The sequence below is a fragment of the Myotis myotis genome, unplaced genomic scaffold (genome assembly GCF_014108235.1).
Source record: "Myotis myotis isolate mMyoMyo1 unplaced genomic scaffold, mMyoMyo1.p scaffold_m19_p_3, whole genome shotgun sequence".
Lineage (NCBI taxonomy): Eukaryota > Metazoa > Chordata > Mammalia > Chiroptera > Vespertilionidae > Myotis > Myotis myotis.
Window position 1 is genome coordinate 35,075,248 of NW_023416335.1, and position 19,111 is coordinate 35,094,358.

Sequence of the window (19,111 nt, forward strand, 5' to 3'; positions counted from 1 at the left end):
ATCCACTGGCAACATACTTGCATCTGGCTTACAGATCAGGGTCCTAGGAAATAATCCTTTTAGCTCTACTCATCCTGAGTGAACTGAGAACTTCCAGCAAAGCCAAAAGAGCTGGGTTTAGGAGAGCAAGCCTTGCGAGGCTACCAAGGGCACTGTGGTAGCCTAGCAAACATTCCTGGGGACACTGAAGAGTAGTTACCAACCAATGCACTCTTGTTACATGGAACAAAATTCTAATTTTTTGCTCTCCTTTCACTGACTTTAATTACTCCAGACTTCTAATCTCTTAAGGCCCAGGTGAAAAAAAAATCACATAGGATTTCAAATATCTCGATCTATATGTTCATCAGAAGAGCTTTAAACTTTAAACAGCCATTTGTCTGGTTATTTGAGATTAGAGCCTATATCTTTTTATGTGTATTTTCTATCCAAAGTTTTTATATGTATTTCTATTTTTGTGATAAAGAAAAATAACTGTACTTGGCTTAAAAATAAAGCAATAACTCCTCCAAAATCCCAACTGTTTTATGTTTGCTTCCATTCATTTTTCATTTACCAGAGTGAAATGTCCTTGCCTATAACCTCAAATCCACAAGCTTGATTGATTTCAAAGGTTGTGCTGAAGGCCCACCCTGCCAACCAGAGATGATAGACTGCCTATAGGCTGGCACTAACGAAAACCACAATAATCTAACATTTACCATTATATTATGGTAATGGTATATTTATTACCATTCAGATTTATTTGCATATCCCACTATAGTTTATTTCTTTACTTTTAACGAGAGAATAATGTAAGTTTTTTTTAGATATCATTATTGAAAACCACCATTCTACAGTTACCCATTAAAAATAACAATAATTGCACTATTTATTACAATGATCATAATAATAAAGCGTTCTATGGAAGTAGGAATTTAAAAAAGCAGACATTGTCCTAACCAATGTCCTAACCACATAGTATGATTTTTCCATCCTCCAAACCCATGTGCTATAAATTGGAAAATTGCTATCTTGGATATAGCAAGTGTGTAAGTGTGTGTGTTTAAGTGTGTGTGCGTGCACGCGCGCATGTGTTCCCCCTTGAGAAAGTCAGTGCTGCATCATCTTATCCAGGGTCTTCTTTAAAGTCATCATCTACTAGAAATTGCCTTTGCTTTCCAAGTCCTCCTTTGAGGATATCATGCACTCCTTCGATTTTTCTTCATAGCTTTATACAGCTTAATATTCAAGCTAGGGAAACTAGAAATCTCCTCTAGGTCAAACAACTCCTTAAATCTATCTACAAATTTATTTTCTTTCTCTAACCTAAATTTCATGACCCAGAGGATGATGGTAGCTTCTTTGCACAGATGGTCAAAGGTAATGAGGAGTTCTTCCAGGAAAGGATGAGCATAGACAACATCAGCCGCCAGGATATAATCAAAATTGTTGGAAGACCTGGGGAAGTTCTTGTCTAAAGCTATGCCCCAGGAGAGTTCTTTAACCTGAGGCAAATGCTTACATTTCATTTTGGTGTTTCGGGATATATTATATTGCAGGTTTCCAAGTAATTCAGGTAAATCTGTGGCAGTCACATGTGCACCTGTGAAGCAAAGGGCAGTAGAAAAGTAACCCTCATGGGATAAACAATCCAGCTTCAAACCTACATGCATATTGCAATTCTGCACAACTGCTAGTTCCAAGGAAAAAAATGGTCAGTACACACAGCAGAGAAATCCCTTTCAAAAATGATGCTAGGGCAGTTTTATTCCTCCCCTTAACAAAATTCGATTCCCATGGTACTTTTGCACTCCATTTTTCTGTTCCAATGTTTTCTTCTTTGCTTTGTTGTTGCTGCTGTTATTTTCTATTTATCTACTAAATGCTAGGAAAAACTAATCAAGAGAAAAGGAAATTAAAAAGATTTGGTATCCTTGCTGGAACAATCAAAAGTCATTGTTGAAAGATGACCAGTTTCTTCCCTAAAAGAATTCTGAGCCCCAGTCCTGTGAGGCTGAACAAGTGTATACAACATTGGGCATCCTATCATTGAATAGCAAGTAGTAAAATATGAGAAATGGGGGGAGGAAAGACTTTTCAATGGCATTACATTGACAGTATCATGACATTCATGTTTATGCCCAAATTTTCAGCTTGACCTAATTTTAAGTCAAGCTGCATATAGTGTTCATGCAGCCAAAGATCACAGATGCAGAACAGAATGCTCAGATGAAGACAACATAAACCATTTCCTAGTTAAAAGTGAATATTGGTGGTCATTTTCAGGAGGAAATTGGAAGGTCCAATAATCGATAAAATTTGGCCCTTAAAGTAAACTTTGAGCAGCAGTAGAGCCTGAAAATAATGTGTAAATAAATCTAGGATTGGTCAATTCCACATCATCAGACAAAAACAGACTCAGTAAGCAATGGGAAAGCAGAACTGGAAGAGAAGTCTAGTTCAGCCCAGACCAGTTTAGAATCCATTCCTTAGTCCCAATGGTAAGTTCCTCTGGCCATTAATTGTATTTTGTGGAAAATACTAAAATGGGAGGGAAATATGCACATCATTGATAGAATCACAGAAATATGAATCTTCAACTCTAATGTGGGTGCTCTGTCATTTTCTACAAATATTTTTTAAACCCCAAGAAAAGAAATTCACCCTTACTTACAGTGAGTGTAAAATATCTAACTATTAATATCATTATGTCTAGAGAAGTGAACACCACCATTTTTTGAATACTGACTAAAGAAAGCTTCAATCTTTTGATATTTTTGTCTAGATAGACAAGCACACTGAAAGAATAATTCTTTTTAATGAAACAAATGACAGCCCAAACACAAATTCTGCTCCTAGATAGGGAAACCTTCAATAGGGCCTTAGACTCTATCCATACAAAATGGAATGATGACTTTGGAAAGCAATATCAGGACAGAGAAATTATATATATTTGAGGAGGACTTCAAGGGTCCTATATTTTCCCAGTTTTTAGAAAGTTATAAATTGCTAAATCTTGAGTTCTTCTCAAGATTTTAGAGTGGCGAGTGTGCACTTCTGAAGATCAAGGAAATTAAGATTTGGGTAGCACATATCAGAAAAGGCAGCTAAATCAAGACAATCAATCTGTAACAACAACAACGAAAAGACTTAACTAGAGCAGGCTGAAGCATGCATAGAGACCATCACACATTTAACTGGAAAATAAGATTCTGGTGAGAGAACAAGAGGTTGCAAAAGAAGAATGAAACTGACTGCGAAAATAAAGCCAAGGGCAAATACATAAAATTAAAAGCAGACATGATTTCTAATATTCCTTCTCGATTCTAACAGGGCTTTTTCATAAAAGCAGAGGACTTCAAAACCCAAAAGAAATATATGGCTACATGGAAATGTTAAAATGGGCTAAAATTTAGATACAGAATATGAGAGTCAGCAGGAGTCGATTTTGCCTATACTTAGTATTTCACGCATCTCCTCTAGCAGCCAGCCAGGATGCTTAAGTGCACCTCAAAATTAGAATACATTTGTGACTTAGCATTCCCTGAGAAGAATTAATACAACTTCACAGAAAATTCTAAAAGAAACCAGTAAGGTGACTTTAAAATTTGTAGTGTCTTGATGAAGCTCATTCAAACAATTAAGGAATTAAAAATAGGCCAAGGTCATAGTACATTGAATAGTTAAAGCAGATAATGATATTTGATCATTAAATTCTTTAAACACTATTCAATCAAAAATACCTAGTCCTAGGCAGTGCCCTCGGCAGTCCTGGATCTGTCTCTTGCTTCAATGGTTTTTGGACAGAACAGAACCAGGGATGCCCCTTCTCCAGCCTCCGGCCACTCTCCTGCATCTTATCCAGTCACCACCCTCAGAACCACCTCCAGGACCAGCCAACACACCAGTTTTTTTTCCTACCTTAACTCCTTATTGCTGAACAACTGTGAGCTGCCAAATTTGTTAGAATTATTCCACCGAGGTGGAGGCTGCAGTCAACCGTCTGGCCAACCTGTATCTGCGGGCCTCCTACACCTACCTCTCTCTGGGCTTCTATTTCAACCCGGAAGATGTGGCTCTTGAGGCAGAGGGTGCGAGTTGGCAGAGAAGAAGCGAAAGGGCACTGAGCATCTCTTAAAGTTGCAAAACAAGCGTGGCGGCCGCATTCTCTTCCAGGATGTGCTGAAGCTTTCCCAAGATGAGTGGGCAAAACTCAGGATGCCATGGAAGCTGCCCTGACCTTGGAGAGGAACCTGAACCAGGCCGTTTTAGAGCTGGATGCCTTGGGTTCTAACATGCAGACCCTCAGCTCTGTGACTTCCTGGAGAACCACTTCCTGGATGAGGAGGTGAAATTCATCAAGAAGATGGGCGACACCTGACTAACAGCTGGCCCAAAGACTGGGCTGGGCAAGTATCCCTTAGAAAGGCTCACCCTCAAGCACGACTAGGAGCCTTTGGAGCCCAGAGGCCTTTGAGGGGCCCGTCTGCATTCCCCTGGTGTCTGGCTTTTACCTGAGCCTCTCCATGAAATTACTATCCATTCTTTTGACCACCCTGAAGCCCTCTCCCGTGCATCGGACCAAATGAAACAATAAAGCTTTTTGCAGCAAAATAAATAAATAAATAAATAATAAAAAATATACCTACTTACCTAGTAAACTTGCCACAATGGAAATAAGCCCTGTTCCAGCTCCAATTTCAATCACATTTTTGTCAACCATATTATACTGCTTTACATTTGTCTCCAGAAAATAGCATAGAACAAGGGCCTATGAAAGTTAAAAAGAAAAAGTACATAGTACTTGGCCAGTAATAACTGATGTATAATTAAACCCTACTAAATAAATATCCCACTAATGCTTTGATATGTATGTGTGTGTATCTACATCGATAAAACTACAGAAAATTATCAACAGAAGTACATCCTCCAAAGACTCAACATTTAGGTTAGAAAGAGTCTTTGGGAATTGTTGAGGAGAAAAGAGACAACTGAAAATATGGAGTTCAGTTGCTTAGGTTGATTATCTTTAAAGAAAGCAATTACTAATAATAATCATTTCAAAGAATGTGTGAGATTGGAGCAAATAGCAGTGAGGGGTCTGAACCCTTCATGGGACAATTAGTAAAGGAGAATATTTTAGACTATTCTCCATGTTGACATTGATACACATTTCATTATAATTGGTTAACTCAAATGCGCCAGTTAAATGAGAAATAAAATGTTCACAATTCTAAACCCTTAGGGTCACAAAACTCTCAAGATGCAAACAACATTTTATTAATCCTACATGTCAGAAGTAGAATTAATTGGTGGAAGCATTTTCCCAATTTCATGATTTCTAAGTTTTAGTGTTGTTTGAGGTCAAAAAATAGAACTATGAAACCTATTTTCTTTTTCCAAATAGTACATAATAATGAACAAAACTGACTGAAAATAACTGAAATGTAACAAATTTTGTATGAAATTATACCGATGGCCAAACAACAGCACCATAACAATCCATGGCTTCAGTAATTCGAATCTCATGACCAACAAAATGAAATCCTTCCCAGGGGATAGTTGTTACTAGAGCGGGAAAAAAACACCTTGCCATGATCTCTGCAACCACTTTCTTGTCATCATTGTCTTCTCTGTCTCCTGAAAGGAAAAGAAAAAGGCAATTGTTACAGTTGTGTTAGTAAGATAATGAAAAAGGAAAGCCTGATGGAAATGCAATGTTTCTACTTATTCTAAGTTACTTTTGAATATTCACTGACTTTAGGTGCAATGTACTAGTAAGGTAAACAAACTATTTGAAAATGACTCATGATGTAAGCTAACATTCCATACATCAGGATGACAACATCTTTCTGATTTCACTGAAGTTGAAATCACCACTGTCCATTTCTGCAAAATTATGTGAAACAAATGTTAATATAGTTTTTAAAAGCAATATATTTTAAGGCAACTCAATATGTTCAACTAGGACAAAAGAAATATTGGTGATGGAATATAAGAACCCAACTATTCACATTGGCTGTATAATGCAGTTTCAGTTATTTCAGTAATGCATATCCTTTATGACTTGCCTTTATTAGGATAAAAAATATTTAACACCATCCAACAATATACTCTTGTACTATTTTATTATTACTTATGTTTATGTTATTTTGGGGGGCATAACTCATGGTACTATAACATCAACATTACATGAAGTTAATTAGCAACATTAACTACCAATTACTGAGCACTTTTTTCACATGTCAGCCCATGTTAAATACATTGTATATTGTATTTCATGTAATTTTTGCAACAAACCTTATAAGATATGCATTATTCTTTGCACTTTTACAGATAAAAAACCAGGATTCAGAGAGTCATACAACCTGTAAATAAAGGAGCCAAAAAGGAGCTCCTTTTTTGGTTGTTCCAAACTAAACTACTAAAAAGATGTAATTTAAAAAGAACTTAATAGTCCCAAAGAATTTACAAACTATTTATGGACCAAGATATACATCCCTCTCTAAGCCTCCAATTTCTTATTTGTAAAATGGGAAATATAGAAAAACATACATCAAAAAGTGTTGGGAGATTGGAAATAAGATGATGCATGCAAAGCACTTAGCACCTTGTCTACAATTACATGTGGCTCAACATATTATTGTTATTATTATTGTTGTTATAACTTTAATGATATTTTGGTTATAAAACTAAATGATAAAGTAAGATCAGCATATAATAAAAAATAATTGATTGTGCAATATTGAATTGTACAACTGAAAATTCTACAGTCACTCATAGAAGCAGAGAGTAGAATGGGCAGGGACTGGGAGGTGGGGGAAATGAAGAGATGCTGATCAAAGGGTATAAAATTTTGGTTACACAAGATGAATAAGTCCTGGATATCTAATGTATAGCATGGTAACTACAGTTAATAATAATGTATTACAGCCCTAACCGGTTTGGCTCAGTGGATAGAGCATCGGCCTGCGGACTGAAGGGTCCCAGGTTCGATTCCAGTCAAGGGCATGTACCTTGGTTGCGGGCACATCCCCAGTGGGAGGTGTGTAGGGGGTGGCTGATCGATGTTTCTCTCTCATTAATGTTCCTAACTCTCTATCCCCCTCCATTCCTCTCTGCAAAAAATCAATAAAATATATTAAAAAAATAATAATGTATTACATACTTAAAATTTACTGAGAGTAGACCTTTAGTATTCTCACCACACACACACACACACACACACACACACACACACACACACACACACACACAAGAAAATGTTAACTATGTGAGGTGATGGATATGCTAGTTTGATTATGGTATTCATTTCACAATGTGTAAAACAAGTTGTACATCTTAAATTCATACAATTATACCGCATAATGCTCAGGGGGTGGATTCTACAGTTAAATAAAAAAGGGGAAATCACTATGATGGAGGTTACTCAGGGATGGCTTCATAAAGGAAGTGTGTCTTAGGTTTAACCTATCTAACATAAGATTTGAATTAATAGAGAAACTATTTCTTTCTTACACCAATTCCTGATCCTTCAAGTCTTGTCTTTGTTCTTTGCCACTTCCCCAACCTCAACACTAATGAATCCAGGCTTAATTCTCCACAGAAGAGAAGGTGGCAAATAAAGACTAAGGAAACAAAGGAAAGGAAAAAGTTTGTAGTTCTTTAAAAGAGAAAGAGATGGGCAGAAAAGATTCATTTTAAAAACCTAAGCCTCAAAAAACAAACAAACAAAACTTTAAGCCAGAACATTTGTTCCTTGGTTGTTCCATTTACTTTTTCAACAAAACCATATGTATTGAAGGCCTGCTATGTGCCAGGCACTGAGCTAGATGATGGAAGACAGCTGTTAGCCAGACAGACATGGTTCTGCCCTCGGGAAAAAGTACAGATTCATAGACACAACTGTCTGAACTTCAGTAATACATGAGGTACCTCATGCCAACCCCATGAAGAATTGGATATAAGTTCGTTTTTCCACAATACCCCTTAAGTACTTGGCTTTGGCTCCCACCTTTCTAATAAATGGGTGTTTGCAGCTTTGCTCTGATTGACATTTTTGTTACTGGTTTGACTGATGATAACAGTGTGATCAAATATTCAAATGATATGTGTAATGAGGAATTATAGTAGAAAACTGAATGTGAAACAAAATATCTTGATGGGCTATAGCAGTGGATTGGACTTCATATGAAATTTGATAAAGACAAATATAAAGTCCACATTCAGGATGACTTATTTGTGGAGGGCAAAAGATATACACATTTAATTGACCACAAGCTCAATATGAGACAAAAATGAAAATACAACTATCAACAAAGCTAAATAACCAGACCTTGTTAACAATATAATTTTAAAACAAGGGATGTATAGAACTCTACTTGAAAGTGCTCTGGTCATATTTGTAGCCGCACATTCAGTTTGGAAAGCCCCAGTTTAGAGGGCACTGAAAACTGCAGCAACTGGGAGGTGAGGACTGTTGACCCTCAGCCATATGAAGGCAGTTTTGGAAGATCAGCATTTTCATCAGAAAGAAGAAACAATCGAGGGAACACAGGAGTTATCACAAATTTGAAGGCGCAGCAAATAGAAGAGATTGGAGTGTGTGTGTGTGTGTGTGTGTGTGTGTGTGTGTGTGTGTGTGTGTGTGTGTGTGATGTTCTCAGAGAGCAGAATATGAAGCCAAGGGAAATAATTACAATAAAGCAGATTTTTAACATTTTTCTAACAATCAAACCTTTTCTAAAACAAAAGGGCTCGCCTCAAAACATAGTAAGTAATTAGTCCCCAGAAGCTATCGAACAGAAACCAGAAGACTATTCTTCCTAGATATTAGGGATAGACCAGGTTGATGTTTGGTCTAGTTGGACTAGGCCACTGCACAACTAAATTTCTATGACTCCATAAAATAACTACATGACATCATGTGGAGAAGTGCTATCATAGAGATAAAATGTGCTAAGGAAATGTAGGAGAGAAAGTAAATAAAAGTAGTCAAAAGGAAGCCAGTAATGGAGAGAAAGAAATATCAGACTTTGGAAGAGAAGGGAAGGAACGGGGAGTAAGATTCCTCAGTAGACTGGAGAGAAGTGTTTCAAATGACAGGCTAAGATATGCATTCATTTATTCATTCAACAAGTATTCACTAAACCCTACACACTGTCTAGTGACTGAAAATGAAAAAATTCAAGGATACAGTCCTTGTGCTGGTGAACCTGACAGATGTGCAGAAACAGACAAATGGACAATGCAATGTCATATGGCAACTGTTAAAATGGAGGTGAAAGGAAAACACAATGAAACACAGAAGAAGGAACACCATGTCAACCTGTGAAAGACATAGATGATTTCCTGTTCTAAATTATGTAACCCCTTAATAGAGTCCTGCTTAGGACCCAAACAAAATCAGATATTCCCCCAAAGAATTCCAACTTCACTACACGCCACAGGAAGGGCCCAATCTACCATCCCACTCCACCAGGACCACAAACATCGATGGACTCTTGGCAGAGAGCAGAGAAAACAGAGAGATGAAAAATTGATATTCTTCAGCAAGAGCCCCTCTTCTAATATATTTCGCATTCACATTCACATTCAGGAAGAGTTATAAGAACCAAATAATATTAGTAATATGTTTTATTTTAACTTTTAACTTTCATTTCACTATATTCACTTGCCTTGCTAAGATGAGGGGGGGCGGGGGGAGTGCAATGTTTGCTGTGGAAGTTCTTTAGGGAAAAGCAGAGAACATTAATTGCTTCCTTGACCTTTAGCTGAATATACCCTCTTGGGCCTCCTTGTAAATGCAGCACTTCTTTGACAAGTCACCTAAGGTATCAGGGTTTAATAGATTTTTGAGTACACTAAATCCCAGGAGCATCTCCTAAAGTTCCAATCTTTGATATAAAAACTTTGCCAGTGAATATTTACTGCAACGAAGTGACATCTCTGACTTTGCACTTTCTTTTAAAGGTTAGTTGACCAGATTAGTGTTTTTGTTCTAAAAAGTACAGTGTGTCAACAAATAATTTCTATTTTTTTACTGTCTTCCTAAAATAGTTAGTTATTTCTTTTTAAGAATGACCACATCTTTATCTTTATAAGGAAGTGAGACTTGAAATATATATGTGAGTATATTATAAACGAAAATTACTTATACCCCAAAATAAAGGATCTTCAAAGAGATTTCATTAAACAACAATAACTACTAATAATTGCATATCCATTCTAAAAGATCACAATTCTACCTACTAGAAATGGTAATTCAAAATTAGTTACATGCCTATAATGACCACATATAATATATAAAACATTATCATGTTGAATAAAATTAAATTGACAATGTTTTATATCAATATTCTCTTTTGTACTTAAATGCTATTGAATACTACAGTCATTCCACAAGAAGTAACAGGTAAAAATTAGCATAATTTATACAAAGAAACCAAAATATACTAAACTTGGCTACTTAACATAATTTGTCTAGATATGTGAGATTTTAAAAGAAAATATAGACACACATACAATTATTTCCACCTTAAAACTTTGACTGCTGTTTTTAAGCATTAACTTCTATTTAAAGATTTTGAGGTAATAATTTTAATATTAGTTATTTATTTAAACCAAAAGACATGCTTGATATTAAATTATAACAATATCATCACCCATTTAAGGCTGAGGATAAGAACCTCTGAACTGGAATCTAATAAAAAGAGCTGCACATTGTGAGGATATCCTTAAAGTAGCCTTGTTGCAATAAAAGGGAGAAATCTATGCTCCCAATGTAATACACAAAAATCATGTCTCTCAAAGTGCACATGTAGTTATTTGTTGAATATGGGATTGGATCTTGAGATGATTAATAAATGAGTAGGTTTGAAGAGGAATTGTCTCAAAATATTAATAGCATTATCATGCAATGAAATTTAATTTACAATTCTGAATAATAATTTTTACATACATATTCTCTCCTTGTTACCTAGCACTCAGGCCCCAGGACAAATAACTAAAACTGGATAACATTACACAAAATGATGAATCTTGGCTTTCTTCTGTGAAAAGCAGAAAACTTCATATCTGTACCTCTCGATAAATGCTATCTACTATAATCTTAGTGTATTATTTTATTAATGAATTTAATATTGAAACATAAATATTAAAACAGATTGTAAATAAAACATAATCAAGATAGTATTACTATGTTGCTATCTTGAGCTTATCTATTTTAATGCTTTTTGAAATAAAAAAAATCTTATCACCATTTCCTGCTACAAAATCTTTGCTGATAGTGAATAAAATCTACCAGGTGCTCTTGTTCTCCTGAGAATTAATTATGAAGTGAAAATTAGCAAGATTTTGCCACATTATGATGATGATTTTCTTAAGAGGAAAGTCCTACAGAGATTTGACTTCCAAGACTGAATTGCAGCAAGCCTTCAAAAATAAAGGCTCATCCATATTCTTTTTTATACTTTTAAGGTCAGTATCAACAATAATAAATGGAAGGGTCAGATCACAGAAATACACACACACACACACACACACACACACACACGTCCTTAACAGCTATGACAAGTGAATTTAAGCTTCCATTAGCAGGCTGTCATGAAAACCTGTCAGAAATTTTAAAGTAAAAAACCCTCAACTAAATGAAAGAGACTGTCTCAGTTGAATCTTCTATTCAAACTTGAATGTCATTCTTCTTAAGAAATATCTAGAGATTAAAAAGAAGAAATATGTTAAAGATATTTTCAGATTAGTAAATGGTCACAAGCTACCCTGATAGAATTCTGAATGCCTAGGTAATGTCAAGATATTGTCCTGATGTTGAAACTAACTCCTGAGATTTCACAAACATACTTTTTGTCTACATGTCTACTTAATTTCAAGAATTTACAGAGGCTGTAACTTTAATCAAGTGGATTAAGTGATACTACATTTAAGAAGAAAAAAATTCATCTTTTACTGAGACTCCTCAGGATGCATTGGGGGGAAAAAAATAGTTAGACTCAAAGTCTGCTGCTGGGATGACAGTGGGAAGAGACAAATAAACAAATGCCAGTGAAGTATAATAAGTGCAATAAAAGAAATATTTCCAAATTGCTATGGTAAATTTCACTGGTTGGTCAGATTAGAGAAGCATTCTCAAGGAGACATTTGAGCTAAGTTGGAGGGATGGGGAAGGCTGCCAGGCAGAAAAGGAAGGAAGTAAAGTCAAGGAAGAGGAAACATCCACCAAGGCTGGAAACAGGCCTGGAGAGTCATCATATATCTGGGGAACGTATGCATGTTGGGGTGTTATAGAAAATAAGCCTGAAAAAGCAGGTGAGATCAGATCTGTGGGCAATGCTGACCTTTGTTCTATATGGTGAGGTGGAGTCAATAAAGATCATTAGAACAAAAAATAACATGATCAAATTTGATATTTAAAAGCTTACCTCTGATCCCACTTATATGTGGAATCTAATGAACAAACAAAATGAACAAACAAAATAGATCCAGAGACATGGAAGCATGTAACAGACTGAGGATTCTCAGAGGAAAGGGGTGGGAAAGATTAACCAAAGAACTTATCCTATCCAATAAAAGAGAAACATGGTAATTAGCCGTATCTCCACTACCCTTCCCATTGGCTAATCAGGGCGATATGCAAATTAACTGCCAGCCAAGATGGCAGCCAGCAGCCAGGCAGCTTGAAGCAAACATGAGGCTTGCTTGCTTCAGTGATGGAGGAAGCTAACGTTCCCTGCCTGCCTTGCCGGCCTCTGAGCTTGCAGTTTGAAACATTGTTACAATATAGAAGCTAAACAAAACCCCAGAAACCTGCTTTCAGCCAGCTGGGATCTCAGAGCTGGAGCTGAAACAGTGTCTCGATTATAGAACCCAAACAAACCATATACCTGCTTTCAGCAGCCGAGGCTTCAGAGCTGGAGCCAAGCCTCAGAGCTAAAGGTGGCCCAGAATTAAAAAAAAAAAAAAAGGAGCGGTTGGGAGCTTCAGTCACCCACCAGCCTGAAAACAGTCCTCAGCCCCTCACCCAGGCTGGCCAGGCACCCAAGCGGGACCCCCACCCTGATCCAGGACACCCTTCAGGGCAAACCAGCCGGCCCCCACCCGTGCACCAGGCCTCTATCCTTTATAGTAAAAGGGTAATATGCCTCCCAACACTGGGATCAGTGGAGCCACGAGGCCTCCCGGCACCGGGATCAGCGTGACAGGGAGCAGCGCCCAAACCCCCTGATCGCCCTGTGGCTCTGTGTGTGACGGGGGGGGGGGGGGGGGGGCCACAACCTCCCTATCTGCCCTGCTCTGTTCGTGACAGGGGAAGGTGCCCCAACCCCCTGATCAGCCCTTGCTCTGTGCCTGATAGGGGGGAGCACCCTAACCCCCTGATTGCCGTGCGGCTCTGTGTGTGACAGGGTGTGGCGCCCGAACCCCCTGATCCGCCCTGCTCTGTGTGTGACAGGGGGCGGTGCCCCAACTCCCCTATCGGCCCTACTCTGTGAGTGACAGGGGGGAGCTCCTTAACCCCCTATTGGCCCTGCTCTGTGCATGACAGGGGGGAGCTCCCCAACCCCCTGATGGGCCCTGCTCTGTGTGTGACAGGGTACGGAGCCCCAACCCCCCTGATGGGCCCTGCTCTGTGCGTGACAGGGGGTGGCGCCGCAACCTCCCCATTGACCCTGCCTTGGGTGTGACGGGGGCGGTGCCCCAACCCCCCATTCAGCCCTACCCTGAGCATGACTAGGGGTGGCATCGCAACCTCCCGATCCACCCTGCTCTGTGCATGACAGGGGGCGGCGCCCCAACTCTCCAATCTGCCCTGCTCTGAGCCCTACCAGCGGCTGCACCCAGGGATTGGGCCTGCCCTCTGCCACCTGGGAGCAGGCCTAAGCCAGCAGGTCGTTATCTCCCGAGGGGTCCCAGACTGCGAGAGGGTACAGGCCGGGCTGAGGGACCTCCCCTCCCCCCCGAGTGCACAAATTTTTGTGCACCGGGCCTCTAGTCCTATATAATAAAAGACTAATATGCTAAATGTCTGGTCGGCTGTTCAACCAATCAAAGTGTAATATGCTAATGATATGCTAAAGCCACTCAACCACTCACGATGACGTGCACTGACCACCAGGGGGCAGACAGTCGACCGGTCAACCAGTCACTATGATGTTCACTAACCAGCAGACCCTCCAATCAGTAGGTTTGCTTGCTGCTGGGCTCCAGACAATCAGGACTGAGCAAGACAAGCCGGACATGCCCTAGAGCCCTCCTGCAGTCCCTCCCCAGCTGACCAACCTCCTGCATCCCTCCCTGGCTCCGATTGTGCACCAGTGGGGTCCCTCGACCTGGCCTGCACCCTCTCACAATCTGGGACCCCTTGGGGGATGTCAGAGAGCCGGTTTTGGCCTGATCCCACAGGCCAGACTGAGAGACCCCCACTGTGCACAAATTCATGCACCGGGCCTCTACAATGTATATATGCATAACCCATGGACACAGACAATGGTGCTGTGAAGACCTGGGGAGGTTGAGGAAGTAGGGAGGAGGGAGCCAAAGGGGGAACATCTGTAATACTTTCAACAATAAAGATAAATTTTTTAAAAAATAAAGGGCAGATTTTTTAAATAAGAAAAAACAAAATAAAACAAAAAAAAGTTACCTCTGGCAGCAGCAACTGAAGGCTAAATTAGAAGCTCATTAGAAGACATACAATAATCTAGACAAAAGATGGGAAAGAGTCTGAACTAAGGAGCAGCGTTGGGTCTTGGAGTCAAGTATGAATTTGTGAGCTTTTGAAGTAGTAGCAGATCATCCCTAAGGGCAACAATTGACATTCAAACTTGACATTTAAACCTTCCTTTGGAAGATACAGACTGTTATATTTAAGTTATTTTTATTCAATATGTGGGAAATTTATTAGTCTTATTTAGCATATATTTATTCAGTTTACTTCACGTAAAATGTGTTGATGAATGAATCTTTAGTAATTATATGTGTGATGGTACTCTAACTGGTATATTGAACATATTGCTTCCAATTATAGTTTGATATGTTTCTTAAATAGCAATATAATTGCCCTGTGGTGTGGCTCAGTGATTGAGCATTGACCCATGAACCAGGAGGCCATAGTAAGTCGTGATAGTAACATGAAATAAAACACTTTATGTCATGCTAAGTCTTGATTTTACCCTATAAAAATTAAAGAGGCAGTGAATAATTTTAAAATAAGGCAAATGTGGCAAGATTTGAATTTTTTTTATTATTCATGTTGTAAAATATTTTAATACTAGTTCTGTCTCAACCTTACCTTGAACTTCTTTCGTTTCCTTCATAATGTGCCAAATTATGGAACACACAGATGATACCAAGCATCGTTGATAATGATGTAATTGTATTCGTAAACTGCACAGAAATTGTTTCTTCATTCAAATCACCTAAATGGCTGGATTCTCTAAGTGATTACAACTTTACATGTTTAGATTTACAAAAACCACTACAGGAAAACCATTAGTGTTTAAGCCACATAGGCTGCCAACACTGGGCATACACCCTCCTCTTGTGGCCTAGAAATATGCTCACCAAGGTAGAGGCCACTTGGCATGCCTAAAAAAAGGAAAAAATAGGACTATAGTTCTTAGAAAACATCCACAGTGTATAGATTAAGGAGATAGAGAAAGAAGCCAAAATAATAAAATGTATGATACAAAAGCATGGTAATAATTCTTCTAGTCTATGGCAAGAGTGTATGTCTGCACTTTTTATCTCAAAATAATGGGGATAATTATATGACATAATCCAGCAAAGCCATGCTATTTAAGATGATATAAAAATGGTGGGTCCATTTCAAATAACTACACTGGTAGTAGAATTCAAATTTAAATTCTCCTTTCACCAAGAGGTCAATTACATTCTGTATGTATTTGCCTTTAACTAATACATCAGAGAGACCATAAACAAAGGTGAGAAATGTTTTCAGAGTATAAAATCATCTTTCATCCAAGCATGAGTAAAAACATGTAGTTTTACATAAGACTTCTTATCTCCCTTACAATCTTCTTATCTGAAATAAAGTAACTCAGAGATCACAATCATATGTAAAGCACTTGGGAAAAGAATTATTCCATTTTTGCAGATTAAAAAAAAAAAGATATTTAGCAAGACTATATATTTAATTTATTGTCTTCAAAAATTACCTTTAACATATCATCAGGACTGTAGGGATATCAGTAAACACTGAACACTATTAGAGATATTTACGGGTTAGCAAACACAAGCCAAGATATAATATGTAATTGATAAAAGTCCTAGCTCTATTTAAGACACTAATGAACACTGAAAAGGTAAGGTTTTGTATTCTGTTAGTTGTTTACCATCTTCCAATTAGTCAAATTACATACAGAAACATAAAATAATTTACCTTTTTGAGCTTCTGGATCCATTAATTGATGAACTAATGGATGACCATATATTGATGTTTTCCTGATCACTGCTTGAAAACTAGGCAAATAATACATTAACATGTCAAATAGTAGCAATTAATTCAAAATGTGCTGAATGCTTTTATATTTACAAAATAAAGCTTAACTTCAAATATAGCAGAAACATATTAAAATCACATATATTAATACATCATGCTTTAAGGAATACCATGGAAACACAATCTATCTAGTACAAATAAAAAAATTCAAACAAAGGCTTCAGAGTCAGAAATTTTAGAAGCAACTGGAGAAATAAAACATTCCTCACCAGAGACTAACTCAGCTATCACAAGAAAGACATCATCTTTATCTTTAATTTCTTTATTGGTTAAGGTATTGCAAATGTGTCTTCATCCCCCCCATTAACCCCCAACCTCCCCCATCCCCTCATGCTCTTATTCCCCTGTTGTCTGTGTCCATTGGTTTGGCTTATATGTATGCATACAAGTCCTTTGGTTAAGACATCATATTTATATTGACTAGTTACATAGCAATCTTAAAAGAAGTAATTAAAGCATTGGGACAAAATTGGTTTCATTCAGTGTAGTAAAAACCATAGTATTCATCTAAAATAAAGCTTCCTACATAGTAATAAATTCAAAGTTCACATGGTTCCCATCAATGTGTCATTAGCACATACCCAATGTCAAATAGCCCTCCTGACAAATGGTCTTCTGAGTAGCTTCTAATTTAAAGAATCCATACCATCTCAGCAAATATATTTAAAACTGAAGAGATTAAAGTATTTTATGCCTCTCAAATAGAGCATATCATGTGCATTAGCTTAAACGAACTGTTATTCCAACTTTGGAAAGCAATGATTTGATCTTGTATCTGTTTTAAGTCATATAATAATCACTATAATACTATCATTAATTTATATAGCACTCCTTTCTTCCAAGGATCCCAAAACATTTTTCATAGCCATCGCATTTTCTTTACAGTAAGTTAGAAGACAAATTATTTCCCCTACAGTTTACAAATAAGGAAAAACCAAAGGTTAAATTACATGCCTGAGGTTACATGGCTAAACTATAGCAAGAGAGGTCACACATCTTGTTCCCACTTTAGTTTCTCTTCCATTAAAGAGAGCATTCTTTATTATACATGTCTGCCTGAAGGTCAACATTTACTAAATGTTAAGTCTGGACATACCTAAATGAGTTAGCTGAAATTCTGGAAGGTTAAAAAGAATCATCCACAACTTTTGTTTTGCTGTTGAGACCTCTGATGGTGCCCGAAAGGCGAGCACGCAGTTTGCTACTGTACACACTGGCAGCAATTCCTCGAGTCCTTGCAGAAGGGATTAGGATCCTGACAGCTGCAGCTCAGAGCCTCTGGTTATATAGCAATGAGGTCGGGGAACGCCCATGAATAAGGGGCCTGAAGAACAGTAGAAATATTCCATGTAAGTGTCTCATGAATACAGCTAAGGTTAAATAGGTGAATATAAATCACTCTTGCAAGTGACTGAAGATTATTTGGGCAAAGCGATCCATCTTTTAATTTGATGCCAAGAGTTATTTAAGACTCTTCAGTTACGACATTCTAAGAAACCGAGGCTACGTATTTTTCATGTCACCTGTCTGGGTGCAAGCATCGTTCTTAGCATCAGAATGTTTTTGAATGCGTGCTGTTGTGCTCTGGACGCAGGAATCAAATTACCAGGATTCCTTCCTACTCAGAATAGGAAGGCTAAGGGTTGTGTCCACCCGTTCACCTGCACATTTGCATGCAGAGTAGCATTTAAGAGTACATATAAACATCCCTGTTCACTGAAAACATATTTCTAAAATTAAATTAATTGGGATAACTGGTTAATAATTTTCAGGTGTAAATTATAATTGAACATCTGTGCACTCTATTGCATGCTCACTACCTGAAGTTGTTTCCTTCTGTTACGATATATTTGACCCCTTTACTCACTTCGCTCTGCCCACCCAACCCCCTTTTCTCTCTGGTAACCACCATTCTGTTGTCTCTACGAGTTTGTTAGTTCATGTGTTACTGTTTTTTAAAAATATATTTTATTGATTTTTTACAGAGAGAAAGGTAGAGGGATAGAGAATTAGAAACATCAATGAGAGAGAAACATCGATCAGCTGCCTCCTGCAAACTCCCTACTGGGTATGTACCCGCACCCAAGGTACATGCCCTTGACTGGAATCGAAGATGGAACCCTTGAGTCCGCAGGCCAATGCTCTATGCACTGAGCCAAACCGGTTAGGGCTCATTTGTTACTTTTTGTTTTATATTCCACATAAGTGAAATACATTTTTGTCCTCTTCCATCTAATTTATTTCATCATACGGCAGTTTTCAACATAGGGGTTTCATCATTATATTCTACTAGAGGCCCAGTGCACAAAAATTTGTGCACTCGGGGGGAAGGGGGGTACCTCAGCCCGGCCTGTGCCCTCTCTCAGTCTGGGACCCCTCGGAAGATAATGACCTGCTGGCTTAGGCCTGCTCCCGGGTGGCAGAGAGCAGGCCCAATCCCTAGGTGCAGCCGCTGGTGGGGCTCAGAGCAGGGCCAATTGGGGAGTTGGGGCGCCACCCCCTGTCATGCACAGAGCAGGGTGGATTGGGAGGTTGCGATGCCACCCTCAGTCACGCTCAGGGTAGGGCCGATTGGGGGGTTGGGGCACCGTCCCC

The 19,111-nt window shown here is 38.3% G+C and overlaps 1 protein-coding gene across 2 annotated transcripts; it reads right to left on the reverse strand.

The window, feature by feature from the left end:
- Positions 1–1,181: 1,181 nt before the first annotated feature.
- METTL21C (methyltransferase like 21C) lies at positions 1,182–17,892 on the reverse strand. 2 transcript variants are annotated; one of them, XM_036296776.1, is made up of 5 exons: positions 17,613–17,892; positions 16,397–16,476; positions 5,456–5,622; positions 4,636–4,753; positions 1,182–1,585 (listed from the first exon to the last, which is right to left on the reverse strand). In XM_036296776.1, exons 2-5 carry the CDS (start codon positions 16,416–16,418, stop codon positions 1,182–1,184), a joined length of 711 nt encoding a protein of 236 aa, XP_036152669.1. In that variant the 5' UTR covers positions 16,419–16,476; positions 17,613–17,892. The 2 variants fall into 2 exon arrangements, with proteins under 2 accessions (XP_036152669.1, XP_036152668.1); XM_036296775.1 differs by lacking the exon at positions 17,613–17,892 and having other exon boundaries at positions 16,397–16,493.
- Between the last annotated feature and the right edge of the window lie 1,219 nt (positions 17,893–19,111).

Excerpts from the sequence above, each read along its gene's own strand:
- METTL21C (XM_036296775.1), bottom strand. The coding sequence starts at position 16,493 with ATGTATTATTTGCCTAGTTTTCAAGCAGTGATCAGGAAAACATCAATA. Across the intron at positions 4,754-5,455 it reads GTGCTGTTGTTTGGCCATCG|GCCCTTGTTCTATGCTATTT; the intron begins GTATAATTTCAT and ends TAACTTTCATAG. Across the intron at positions 1,586-4,635 it reads CATTGTGGCAAGTTTACTAG|GTGCACATGTGACTGCCACA; the intron begins GTAAGTAGGTAT and ends TTTGCTTCACAG.